At 35.5% G+C, this 15196-nt stretch overlaps 2 protein-coding genes across 2 annotated transcripts; one reads left to right on the forward strand and one right to left on the reverse strand.

Annotated features, from left to right (window-relative positions):
• Positions 1–306: 306 nt before the first annotated feature.
• LOC123311715 lies at positions 307–1956 on the reverse strand. The gene has a single exon (XM_044895785.1). It carries the CDS (start codon positions 1954–1956, stop codon positions 307–309), a length of 1650 nt encoding a protein of 549 aa, XP_044751720.1.
• On the forward strand, positions 1955–10911 carry LOC123311716. The gene is made up of 7 exons (XM_044895786.1): positions 1955–1994; positions 2374–2702; positions 8323–8386; positions 8443–8517; positions 8639–8707; positions 8777–8845; positions 10576–10911. The coding sequence occupies exons 1-7, from the start codon at positions 1955–1957 to the stop codon at positions 10800–10802; spliced, it is 873 nt and encodes a 290-aa protein (XP_044751721.1). The 3' UTR covers positions 10803–10911.
• The last annotated feature ends 4285 nt before the right edge of the window (positions 10912–15196 follow it).

Consider the following 15196-nt stretch of genomic DNA (forward strand, 5'->3'; position numbering starts at 1 on the left):
CTCACGGGGAGAAAGGGTTTTTTTACTGAGGTTTTTCCCTAAGCTCTTGTATCATACACCAATTTGTATGGTACCCCGTTACGCTAACCTCTACTAAAACTGTATCTCATACACATGCTATAATTATTGTTTGCTGTTCAAGATTTTAATGCTCTATATCAGAAGAATATATATATATATATATATATATATATATATATATATATATATTTTTTTTTTTTTTTTTAATTCACACAGTGTAAACTGTGGGTTGTTTCTCAGAACATGCCCGGGCGTAATGCCAAGAACATTTCTACCTTCCCTACGTCAATGGGGGTATATAACCTGTCTTATTATATTCACCGTTCCCAAGATGACAGCTTTTTGCATCCATGTAATGGTGCCTTCCGGTAGTTTCAGTTCTCGCAGATGTTTGACCGTATTTTTGTGGACTAATCCGTTCGTACTTATAATTAGAGGTTTTATGTCCACCCTGTTTAGCTTCCACATATCTCTCATCTGCCGGGACAGTGCCTCGTACTTATTGATTTTTTCTCCATACGACTTTTTCAAGTTGCAATCCAGAGGCACCGCGAAGTCCAGTATTACGACGGTCTTTTCCATTTTATTCCACACCACTACATCCGGTCGATTATGTTCCATCCCTATATCTGTTATGACCGTCATATCCCAGTATAATTTAAAGTTTTCATTCTCCATTAGAGTTTGTGGTGAGTATAGGTGATGTGGTGTGAAATGTGGAAGAAGTTGGAATTGAAGACCCAGCAGCTGGTGTACCACCTTGCCCATGTTATTGTGTCGGGCTAAATATTTAGTGGCCGCAATCGCCGAACAAGCCGAGGAGATGTGCTGCACCGTTTCCTCAGCAATGCTGCATAACCTGCACTTGGTATTCTCTACAGGAAGTTTCATTATGTACTTGCTATAGTTACGGGTTGGCACCACCTGGTCCTGTATAGCGAAGAGTGTTCCCTCTGTCTGCGGATAGAGGTATCCCAGCGTGAGGTAAGTATTGGATTGTGCCAGGTCCACTTCCGGCTGGTGTAGGCTAGCGTAAAACCTCCCGTGGGGAGCTTTGGCCTGCCAGCTCAGTTCTAACCTCTCTATCCGATTTTCTGTTTCAGGCTCCCCGGCTCCTTCCTCTCGGTCCAAGATGTGGATATCTCTTTGCGTGGCTACCCATCGGTGTACAGGTAAGTGCGCTCCACGAAAATATGCCCTTAGGTGTGTTTCTTCTTGCAGGCAAGCCTGTTCGATGCTGGTTAAACCTCGGCCTCCCTGTTTCCGTGGTAAGTATAGCCTTTCAGTAGCTGAGTTGGGGTGAAGCATACCGTGCTCTGTCAATGTTGTTCGAATACCTCTGTCCATTTGTTGTAGATCTGTTTTGGACCAGGTTAGCACTCCTGCAGTGTAGGTGAAGGAGGGTATGGCCCAGATATTAAGTGCTTCAATTTTGTTTTTGGCTGAGAGTTGTGTGCGCACTCTTCTCATTAGCTCATTTTTCGCTCCTTCTTTGTTTTCTCTTTGTTTTATCTCATAAGTCTGCTGTATGCCCAGATATTTGTATCTTTCCCCAAAACTCAGCTCCGCTATCTCCCTTCCATCAGATATTCTGATGTTCCCTCCTTCCACCATTTTTCCTCGCTTGACCTCAATCACGGCACACTTCTGCAGCCCGAACGACATACCAATGTCCTCACTGAATTTCCTGACGAGCTCCAGCTCGCCCTCCAATTGTTTGCGCCCTCTGGCATATAGCTTCAAATCGTCCATGTAAAATAAGTGGCTGAGTTTGGTGATGTCATTGATGGAGTAGCCATATGCAGATCTATTAAGGATCTTACTGAGAATGTTCACGGCCAGACAGAACCAACGCGAGCTTAGGCTATCCCCCTGAAAAATTTCTCTCCTTATTCTTAGCTCTTCAGTCTGGTATGAGGCTGCTTTTTCTGTCATGGTGATAGTGGTTCTCCAAGATGACATAAGGGAACCAAGTAGGTCGATGAGATATATATATATATATATATATATATATATATATATATATATATATATATATATATATATATATATATATTTATCCAGCATACTATATATATATATATTTTAGGTGCAGTATTATTCAGGACGCAATAGTGTATGGCCCAAAGACAATGTATGGACGCAACATAGTATGCTGGATAAATATATATATATATATATATATATATATATATATATATGAAGTTCGTATCTCGAGAGATAATCAGACCACTGAACTGAACAGAAGACTCACTCTCGCATGGGCAGCCTATGGTAGACTAAGGGATATTTTCAAGGGTGATATTCCTGTCCACCTAAAAAGAAAAGCTTTCAATAAGTGCGTGCTTCCAGTTTTAACATACGGAGCCGAAACCCTGACATTAACAAATGCAACTGCAAGAAAGCTGAAAGTGACGCAAAGAAAGATGGAGAGGTCGATGTTGGGTGTAACTCTGAGGGATCACATAAGAAATGAAGATCTAAGAAAAAGAACTGGCGTAGAAGATGTTATCACCGTTGTGGCAAGACTCAAATGGAACTGGGCTGGTCATGTCGCACGGATGAGAGGAGATCGGTGGACGAAGCGATTGTTGGAGTGGAGACCGCGAGCAGACAAGAGAAGTAGAGGAAGACCGCCTACACGCTGGACAGACGACATAAAAAGAATATCCGATAACTGGGTTCGGACAGCACAGAACAGAAGAGAGTGGTATAGAATGGGAGAGACCTATGTCCAACAATGGACGCAAAGGGTTGCGTGATGATGATGATATATATATATATATATATATATATATATATATATATATATATATATATATATATATATATATATATATATATATATCTATATGCTGCATCTATATGCAGCGGGACATATGGGGACCGAATGTATATAACGTATGGACCGTATATATTGATATACATTTTGATTTGGAGGTGTACATTACTATTCATTTGTCTATGTATATTGTGGAAACGAAATTATATCGATATTTCTGTTCTGTATATGTTGCGTAACATATGGGGACCGACAGAAGTATATGCAGCGATACTTATTGGGACCGTATTGTGGGGAATGGCGTAGTAAAATAAACATAGTCCAAAAGATAATTACTGGGACCTCGATGTGACCTTGTCATTATCGATTGAAATTCTGCGGTGGTATTCATGTTGAACTCAAGTTTTTATTGCACCAGAGACAACTTGAATATAGATCAGTTCGGATTCCAATTTAAAATTTCCTCAAGACAATTTGATTGACATAAATGAAGAACTTATATCTGTATATTTGAATTTCAAATTATCGAGCATATGGAAAAAAGAAAAAAATTGTTTTTGTTTTAATGAATGAAAAAAATTTCACCGCCTCCGAGATTACCGAAATGATCTCCATACCATTTGTTTCGAAAAACGAACGTAAAACACAGAATGTATTTCTTATTGAGAAATGCTTTTTTCGTAGTGATAACTTTATGTCCATATTCAATAATATTTTGGAGAGAATATTCGGATGTATGCTATACATTACCATTCATTTGACTATGTATATTGTTGAAACGAAATTATATCGATATTTCTGTTCTGTATATGTTGCGTAACATATGGGGATCGATAGAAGAATATGCAGCGATACTTATTGGGACCGTATTGTGGGGAATGGCGTAGTAAAATAAACATAGCCCAAAAGATAATTACTGGGACCTAGTTGTGACCTTGTCATTATCGATTAAAATTCTGCAGTTGTATTCATGTTGAATTCAAGTTTTTATTGAACCAGAGAAAACTTAGATATAGAAAATCAGTTCAGATTGCAATTTAAAATTTCCCCAAGACAATTTGATTGACAGAAATGAAGAACTTATATCTGTATATTTGAATTTCAAATAATCGAGCATATGGAAAAAAATTGTTTTTGTTTTAATGAATGATAAAGATTTCACCGCCTCCGACATAACCCAAATGGTCTCCATACCATTTGATTCGAAAAACGAATGTAAAACACAGAATGTATTTCTTGTTGAAAAATGCTTTTTTCGTAGTGATAACTTTATATCCATATTCAATAATATTTTGGAGAGAATATTCGAATGTATGCTATACATTACCATTCATTTGACTATGTATATTGTTGAAACGAAATTATATCGATATTTCTGTTCTGTATATGTTGCGTAACATATGGAGATCGACAGAAGTATATGCAGCGATACTTATTGAGACCGTATTGTGGGGAATGGCGTAGTAAAATAAACATAGCCCAAAAGATAATTACTGGGACCTAGTTGTGACCTTGTCATTATCGATTAAAATTATGCAGTTGTATCCATGTTGACTTCAAGTTTTTATTGCACCAGAGACAACTTGGATATGAATCAGTTCGGATTCCAATTTAAAATTTCCTCAAGACAGTTTGGTTGACATAAATGAAGAACTCATACCTAAATATTTGAATTTCAAATGATCGGGCATATGATGGAAAAAAAATTTGATTTCGTTTGAATGAATGAAAAAAATTTCACCGCCTCCGAGATTACCGAAATGATCTCCATACCATTTGTTTCGGAAAACGAATGTAAAACGCAGAATGTATTTCTTGTTAAAAAATGCCTTTTTCTTAGTGATCACCTTTTGTCCATATTCAATAATAATATTTTGGAGAGAATATTCGGATGTATGCTATACATTACCATTCATTTGACTATGTATATTGTTGAAACGAAAAGATATTCTGATTTGGTAAGAATTCTACCGATGTGACGATTATTGAAGTCATTCAGAAATGCGAAATACATAAAAAAATTATAATATTTTTTATTTGTTTTTATTGAACTAGGTAAATAGTATTGACTTATTAATCATTATCAAAAGAATATATCTATATACAGAGAGATTAATTGGAAAATGCGGATAGATGGAGGAAACCGAAATGCTCCTAAATAACCCATATTTCATAGATCTATAATATCATTCTTCATTACCAATATGCAGGCTGATTTATCGATTTCCCTAATTTTTTCAATAAATCATAATTTATGAACCACCCTACACATTTTTGTAATATTTGATTCGTAAGCTTTTGTTCGGAGTGTTGTCGATCAGCATAATGAGAAAGCCGTATTCCAGGTCTGGCCTCAAAAAAATTGATAATTACATTTATAGTCTGAAGACCCATTATGTCAATATTTTGTAATTTCATTTACAAAATTGGAAAGAGCCGAAAAAATGGGTAAAACCAAATTTGAATTTCCGTATACAACTTTCCCACTAGTTAGCTTCAGTCGAATGGAGAAGTTTTGAAAATTTGGTAGCATAAAATTTAAAACAATATTTTTTTCTCATATAGTTCTTCTCCAGGTTGAACCAATAATCTTATTCACCTAATTTCTGGACCTCTTTAAAAAAAAGAGAGGGCATGTATTTGGGACAAATTTATTAATATCAATGGCTAAAGTTTCAAACACTTTGTGTATTGCATGCGTGAATTAATTTTCACATCAGGCCACTTTTGAAGATAAATATAAAATTGAGGAAAATTGCTCAGTCACAGTAGCATAACATCCTTTTAAAAAATATCGTCGCTGCAACAAATCTACATTTCAAAATTTGGAGGTTAAATATGATAATTTCTCAAGCCTTCTGATGTTTTCTTGATGATAGAAATAAAATAAAGCAGTGTATACATACTGTTTGATTCAGTTAATAATTCTTACAAGGTTCAATATCCAATACTGTAATAATAATAAACCTCAAGTTTTATGCAGTAAATGGATGAATATGAACGGAATGCTGTATTTTATTATTACTTTTAGCGAGACGAAAATTAAAAAAAATCTGATTTCCTGTTTTGTTCATCCTTCAAATGCAGATTCATATTTTGGTGTGGACTATGTGGGTTTACTTCGTACGGATTGAACATAATTCTTATTTTCTATTTTTCTTCGATGTAGTGCAATGAACAAAAATGTGTCAATTTAGGGACGTATGGGATAGTTTTATCTCGGTAATTTTCCATTTCGAGTTCATTCAAAACATCTGGTCCACCGAAATCGGCAGGGATACCAAGGCGGCAAACACAAAAGATAGAGGTGGAGAGTTGTGAAGCAATAAACTAGAAAGGGAAGCGGATATCAACCCATGAACCCATTATATTGCTCCTCTCTCAATGTTCCAATATGCTTGTCGAAATATGCATTTCGACGACACTTTTTCCGATTCACAAATAACGGAGGAATAAAATTATTAGGTGAATCATATTTTTCCAATTTTATCATATAATTGACATCTGAATAAATTCTGATTTTGAAGAAGGATAATTGAAATCCCCACAGTGTTTTGAGTTTTGCAAACACAAAAAAATATCGAACAATTACATATTAGAGTATTCAACACAATGAATTGATGTTACTCAAACTGCAAATTGAATACCTCAATAATAAGGGCGAATATTCTGGATTTTTTTTTATTGTTTGCAATAAGAAACGATGCCAAGAATCATGATGCACCTACACTAACGTGATTTTTCTTCAGTGAATCAATTGAACACATGAATTTCTTCAATATTTAGCTCAATTTTCATTACAGTAAATCTAGGAGAAAAATGAAAATAAAATTGACTTAAGAGTTATTAATCAATTAATCCACAATTAATGTTCAGTTGTGCATAGAAAATTAAAAATGCTACTGGAAATAATGTTGAAAATAATTGAATACAATAACTAGATATCTTTGGCAGGCAGACATTTTTGAAAAACCGGTAACGGGATGCTTTCCGACACATCTGCGACTAAAAAACTGCGTTGAAAAATACAAGGTATCCCAGTTTATAAAGAAGACTCTCCTCTATATCTTTGAAATTTTACGGATCCGTTACGAGTATCACATTAAAAATAAAAGTTACTGAAAAAACCGTATTGGAGTTTTTCGAATAACTCCAACAAAAACCAAAATATGGCGAAATATTTGAAACGGTGAGATATATTTCCCAGAAACGCCTTGTACCTCGAGAACGAATCAATATATCTATGATCTGCTTTCTGATATCTAATTATTTCGATGAAAGAGATCGGGGATACTTGGAGATTTTTCCTCTAGGCCTTATAGTTCTTGAGATGCTCTCCAGTTAACCTCGAATTTGGGACACCCTGTACTTCTATTGTGAACTGAAAATGAGTTGAAAAGTGCAGAAAATTTTCCTTAGCAACTTTGTAAATACAATATGTGATACTATTATTGTATTAAATAATTGATCGTTTGGAATTTTGTAAACCTAATTTATTCAGTCAAATATAATAATAAACTAATGGAATAAATATAACAACAAACAAAAATATGTGATACTGTACATCAATTTTCATTACGAATTAGGATCATCATATGTTATGATATATGACTTCAAAGTCCATTTGAGGCAAAATTCATTTATCTGTAGGGAAATTACTGCCTTCTCATTAGGCATTCTTTGCATTCGTTCGTAGCCATAATCACCAAAAACCATTGATCTAGGGTACCCATAGATGTGCGAGCAATATACAATCTGTGATACTCCATTGAATTCCTATAGAGAATAAAGGCACATTGATGAGTCAGGAACCATAATGATTAAAATGCTACAGATATGCAGATTTTCGACAAAATGTGGATAAAATTCATGGATAAGACGAAAAAATATTTGTAATTTCGACAACCTAATATAAAAAATAATTTTGATTTAGATATTTCATCCGATATAATTAAATTTTTATTTCTACTTAAGACCGGAACACATGTATATTCTTTAAGAATTCGTCGAGGAATTTCATATAGAACAAACGAATGGAGTAATTAATTCATCGAAATCATTTGAAAAATGAGTCTCAAATATTTAATTCATCCGAATTTTCTTGAAATTTATTTCTCCCAAATTACAGTTTCCGAAAAATGTTTAAAATTCGGTTTGTCAAATTATGCAACGCCTTTCTGTTCACAAGGATCTTACTTATGGGTCGTTTATGGTATATAATCTTTATGATGTTTTGAAATATGGAATGCAAAAAAAAACGTGTTTGCCATTTAGGTACTACTTACAGCCAAATTCAGTAGAAGGGGTGAGGGATTGTCCTTCGAGCTGTTTGATATTTTTGAAAAAGTATTTGAAGAGTTTTTACGCTTGCGACAGTACAGTTCTAGTATTTTTTCGGTGACGGTTTAATATTCTTGCAACGACAAAAAGAGATAATCATCATGTTCGCCTTAGTGCTGTTTTTAGATGGTGTTTATCACATTCGTAAACAGAAATAAGTAAAAAAATTTGTTGGGTAGAAAAATGTGAGTGCTCCTTATGAAAGCTGTGGCCATTTTGAGGCGGAACTAATTGCGGAAAGCAGTGAGTATATAATTTTCATAATTTTTAATTCTTGATTATACTTGAGATAATTTCAGATAATAGGAAGGAGCTGTTAACTCTGAAGCAGAAGTTAGAGGCTGAAGAAAAAAATTCATCTGAATCTACATCAAGTTGGTTTACTGCTGAAATCTAACATTATACCGATTTTTCTTCTCAATCATCGAGATTAATGATTTCTTTTTTTCGTTGTTGTATAAATAAAATGAAATTGAATATTTTTTCATTTTTCAGAAACGACTGTGAATAGTGAAATCACAGTCATTTCAAGCAAAGATGATGAAAAATCCAATCAAAGACAAGGTAATTATGAAAAACTCATATCCTATAATTGTATCTTGATGTTTATATAAAATTCGTTATTATTTACAGAAGACGATTTGGAAATCTTCAATGATGAAAGTTCAATCAGGAATCCCGGGACAGCCATTGTATTTGAAGGTAGGAATTGAATATGCAATTGCAGTAATGCAACAAAAATCAAGAATCTTTCAACCGAATATATTGAAAAATTTATTTTTTACCGCTCACCGATGAAATAGATATAGCAGACATAATTTTTTTTCATTTGCAGAAAATATTCAATATTGGTGATACCAGAACTACAACTTTTTTCCCAACGAGATAAAGGAAAATGAATGTGCCATTCATGTCGTCTTTTTTCGAGAAACTAATAATGCCATCAACTGCATTCCTCCATCTTCTTTTGTTTTCCAATACATTTTTATCGGAACGGTACACCCGACGGAAAAAATAGTATGTTTTTGTGTACGGGGTGGGCAAAATTGGTGATACCTGAACTACAACTTTTTTACCCAACGAAATAGAAGAAAATGAATGTGCCATTCATGACGTCTTTTTTCGAGAAACTAATAATGCCATCGACTGCATTCCTCTATCTTCTTTTGTTTTAGAGTTATAGGCCAAAATTTAAATTTGGGCGATTTCAACTTTGGTCACTATTTCCGTTCCTGTTTGTGCTAGGATGTTGAAATGAAAACATCATACAGACACTTTTTTGATAGCAATCCAGTGGCGTACTTTGAATTTTTCCAACAGGTATATTTGCTGAGCTATAATATCGCTGTGTTGTTTCTTATGGAACCAGTCGTTTAAAGTGAACCAGAAAGAATCGCTATTTTTTTTCCGTTTCAAAAATATATCATACATCGTCCTCAGATTCGTTCAGATATCATGAAAAATATAGTATGTGAATTTTAAATGATTGAGTATTAAGTAGGCTGAATCACAGAATAATATGTCTCCACCATGGTCCAATTATTACTTTGCGTTTAAATACTAGATTCAATCCTCCATGGTTTGATCTCGGTTTAAAACATTCAGTCATTACTGGCGGCATTACGGAAATATTCGAAAATTACGAGAACGTAATCAACAACCGAATGTTAGGTATTTCAAACAGTTGGCAGATAAGTTGTGTTTGGTTCTTGCAAAAGCCACGTTCGAGTAAATATTCGTTTAGATATTATGAAAAATACAGTTTGTATCTATGTTAAATTTAAATTGAAGAGTATTATGTAGGCTGAATTATAGATAGAGAACAAACCATGGAGGATTGAATCAAGTATTCAATAGTAAAATAATAATTAAACCATGCCTAGAGACATATTATTCTGCGATTCAGCCTACTCAATCATTTAAAATTCACATACAAACTATATTTTTCATAATATCTGAACGAATCTGAGGGCGATGTATGATGTATGATATATTCCTGAAACGGGAAAGAAACGGCGATTCTTTCTAGATCATTTTAAACGACTGTTTCCATAAGAAAAGACACAACTTGATGTTATAGCTAGGCAAATATTCCATTCGGAAAAAATCATAGTACGCCACTGCATTGCTATGAAAAAGTGTCTGTATAATGTTTTCATTTCAACATCCTAGTACAAACAGAAACGGAGATAATGACCAAACTTGAAATCGCCCAAATTTCAATTTTGGCCTCGAAAAAAGACGACATGAATGGCACATTCATTTTCATAGATTAGAACTATTTGTTCCGGACAATATTATTCAGACTTCGAAACTCACATACGATTAAAATGACCTTATTTTTTTAGCTCAATAGACTGCATATCTCAAAAACAATAATGTATGAATATAACTGGTATTTTGTTTAAATTTATGAAAATAATATTTTACAGCTCCGTCCCCTAATGTAAAATGCCGTAGGATGCGTTGGTCTGAAGAAGAGAAACGAATAGCTTCAGAAGGCTTCAAAGAATACATTATGAATAATACATTGCCATCATTCCAAAAAATACACGAGGTCATGAATACAAATCCAGGTGTATTTCAAAGAAGTGTAGCCACTATTAAAACCTGGATCAAAAATGAAAAGCTGAAAAAATCAAGAGAGGGAATTAAATAATGGGATATCCAATATTTTGACTATATATGCATGATATCAAATTATGTTTTTATTTTTTCTCTATATATGTTATTATTCTAACGTGTTTCGTATTGATAGGTACGTATTTTATATATATATTAAAAATTATTTCACTAAATCCTGAATTTTCATTCACATAATTTTTTCAATAAATTTGAGTATTTTTCTTATATGTTGTATAAGTTTTCCTATATTCTCATGTGAATTGAATTGAATTCGTTGCAATATGGTAAATTAGAATTATTTTCAATTGCTTATCAACTAATATGATGAGTTTCATTTCAGTTTTGCATTTTTACCATATTTTCACATTTTTTGTAAGAATATGTAGCTATAAAATACAACTTATCAATCGACCAAATCAATTCGTGAGCTATCCACAATTATATCAATGAATTCATAATGAAATGGAACATTCAAATTTATATACACTGGTCCCAATAATTACCGTTGTATCTATTTTTGAAACGGTCCTCATATGTACCGATAGACTAACGAAAACTTATGGGGACCGGTTCCAATAAGTACCGCTGCATCTAAAAACATATGGGGACCGGTCCAATAAGTACCGAAAGTCCCCATATGTACCGCGCGATCTCCGAAACGGTCCCCATATGTACCGCTGTACATAGATATATATATATATATATATATATATATATATATATATATATATATATATATATATATATATATATATATATATATATATATATATATATATATATATATATATATATATATAACATCTGGGCTGACGATGAGCCTTACAGTGAGGGGTTTGTAACAGAAAGTATCAGATCCAACACGCCGGAGTATAGTATGCAGCCAATCCGAGTCTCTGAACAAGATCTTAGCTATGTACTGAAAAAATTGAGTAATTGGTCGGCCCCAGGAGTGGACAAAATCCACAATTATTGGTGGAAGCATTTCTCTAGCTTGAAACCTGCTCTGAGATCTGCTCTGCAAGAGGCATTGGATGACCCAACCAAGATCCCTGAGTTTTTCACCCTGGGTGCTACTAATATGCTACCAAAAGAGAACTGTGCCCAGGACCCCAAAAAATATAGACCAATTACCTGCTTACCTACTATTTATAAGATATTAACAGGCACCATAACCCGTCATCTGTGGAAACACGTTAATGCAAACAACATACTTGCAAAAGAGCAAAATGGATGTCGTAGGAATGCAATGGGCTGTAAAGAGCTCCTGGTAATTGATAGCGTTATCACCAAGCAAGCCAGTAGAAAGTTACGCAATTTATCCATGGCATGGATAGACTATAAAAAGGCCTTCGACTCCGTGCCTCATTCCTGGCTGCTTGAGGTCTTGAAACTATATGGTGTACCCGAACAGGTAGTAAATTTGCTTGAACATCTCATGCAAACCTGGCGCACAAATCTAATTGTAAAAACAACGAGTGGGGAGTACAAAACGGCTGAAATTAAAATCAAAAGAGGCATCTTTCAGGGGGATACTCTGAGTCCCTTGTGGTTTTGTCTGGCATTGAACCCGCTCAGTCAAATGCTCAACAACAACAAATATGGGTACATACTGGACAAAGTGCGGAATGTCAGAATCAGCCACAGTTTATATATGGACGATTTGAAACTGTACGCCCGCAATGCGGAAGAGCTCAAGAAGCTGCTCACCATCGTCAAATCCTTCAGTCGAGCAATACGTATGGAAATGGGAGTGGAAAAATGCGCGGTGATTCATGTCAAACGTGGAAAGATCATAGAAGGTGACAGTAATATACTTACCGGCGAGGAGGAGCTGCCCCATCTAGGTCCGCAAGAATCGTATAAATATCTTGGCGTACAGCAAGCGCTCGAAATAAGGTCCAAGGACGTGAAGAGCTCCCTGAAAGAAAAATTATTGAAAAGACTGCGGCTTGTATTGAAGGCGAAACTTAACTCTGGGGCGCTGTTCAGTGCAATAAACTCGTGGGTACTACCTAGCGTGGTGTACTCGTTTGGTGTAATAGGATGGTCCCGAACTGAAATCGATGAACTCAGCACAAAAATAAGAACAACGTTAACAAAATTTGGCGTCCACCACCCGCACGCCTCCGTTAACAGATTATACATCCCACGAAAAGAAGGTGGCAGAGGTATGCAACACCTAGCTATAGCCTATGACCGAGTAGTGAGCAGCCTCAGAGAATATTTCTTGAATAACAACAACTCACCTTTCAAAAAGACAATATGCGAAGCGGATGAAAACATTACACCATTGCATTTGTCATCTGCAACCACGCCACTGCTGGGTGTTACTGTGGAGAAACTCCGAGAGGAATGGTACTCTAAGCCATTGCATGGCAGGTACCCAAAAAACCTGAAAAGTAAATCAGTGAATGAAAAGGAATCGACAACTTACCTTACATCTGGGTACCTGTTTCCCGAGACTGAAGGCCGAATTCTAGCAGTGCAGGACCAGGTTGTTGGCACTAGAGCTTTCCTAAAGCGCATCGCGGGGCAGAACTTACCGACCGATCAATGCAGGAGATGCAACCAGGCTACTGAACATATCCAACATATTACCTCCTCTTGCCCCATATTGGCTCCAAGAGAATACCTGGAACGTCACAACGCAGTTTGTAAGATATACCACCAGGCAATCGGAAGATCCATTGGATTAATAAAGGATATAGTTCAAAATCATACTTACCTGCCAAGTGAGGTTCTGGAGAACGATAGATACAAGCTGTACTGGGACACATCAATAATAACCGATAGGCCGGTACAGCACAACAGACCCGATATCGTCCTGTTGGATCGTGAAAAGAGTGAGGTCAAGATCATCGATGTAACAATCCCCGCGGATGATAATATGGAGAGAGCGTACACCGATAAACTTACCAAGTATCATGACCTTGCATTTGAGATGAAGGAGATATATAGGCTAAAAACAACATCTGTCATCCCCCTAATTCTGTCTGTGAATGGGTTGGTCGAATCACATCTACCGGAAAACACCCTAAGGCTAGGACTCGAAGAGAAACTCGTCAGCCTAGCTCAAAAGGAAGTCATCCTGGGAACGGCCAGAACAGTGAGGAAGTTCCTGACAAGCCTGTGAGAGTATCTTGGCATCTGTGCTCGGCACTCTCACTTACCAACCCGTGTAGGCGGTGAAAAAAAAAAAAAAAAATATATATATATATATATATATATATATATATATATATATATATATATATATATATATATATATAGTTATTGATTTAAATTAAGGGTGTTTCGACTATTTTTCAGGGCAAAATTCCAATGAGAGTCAAATTATATTAAAGCTCTATATTTCGTCAACGATAGTTGACATAACTGGTCAGCTTAACATCAATCAACAACCAATAGAACGAGTACGTAGCTTCACTTACGTTCTTCATGTGAATGAAGAATGGGATCATTCGCGGGAAATACGCTGCAGAATTGAGAAAGCCAGATCAGCGTTCGGCAGGATGAAAAGTTTGTTTACAAGCCATCACATAGCACTGAACACCAAAATAAGACTCCTGCGTTGTTATGTCTTTTCCGTCTTGTTCTAGGGTGTAGAGTCGTGGACTCTCACTCAAACCACAACAAAGAAGCTTGAGGCATTCGAGATGTGGTTGTATCGGAGGATCTTGAAGATATCGTGGATAGATCACATAACTAACCAGGAAGTTCTCAGAAGGTTGGGTAAAAACATAGAAGTAGTAGAAACTGTGAAAATTCGGAAACTCCAATACCTTGGGCACATAATGAGAAATGAAGAAAGATTTCAGTTACTGCAGACCATATTGCAGGGCAAAGTGATGGGAAAACGGCGTGTTGGAAGGAGACGAATTTCATGGTTGAAAAATCTCAGAACCTGGTATGATGTGAACACTACCGAGCTATTCCGAGCAGCAGTCAGCAAGGTGAAGATAGCATGTATGATAGCCAACATCCGGAACGGATAGGCACTGGAAGAAGAAGACCCTTAACCAATACCTATATACTAAAAGTACGACTGTAAAATAAAATAGATATATATATATATATATATATATATATATATATATATATATATATATATATATATATATATATATATATATATATATATATATATATATATCTATTTTATTTTACAGTCGTACTTTTAGTATATAGGTATTGGTTAAGGGTCTTCTTCTTCCAGTGCCTATCCGTTCCGGATGTTGGCTATCATACATGCTATCTTCACCTTGCTGACTGCTGCTCGGAATAGCTCGGTAGTGTTCACATCATACCAGGTTCTGAGATTTTTCAACCATGAAATTCGTCTCCTTCCAACACGCCGTTTTCCCATCACTTTGCCCTGCAATATGGTCTGCAGTAACTGAAATCTTTCTTCATTTCTCATTATGT

This window comes from Coccinella septempunctata, chromosome 4, assembly GCF_907165205.1.
Source record: "Coccinella septempunctata chromosome 4, icCocSept1.1, whole genome shotgun sequence".
NCBI classification, from domain to species: Eukaryota; Metazoa; Arthropoda; class Insecta; order Coleoptera; family Coccinellidae; genus Coccinella; species Coccinella septempunctata.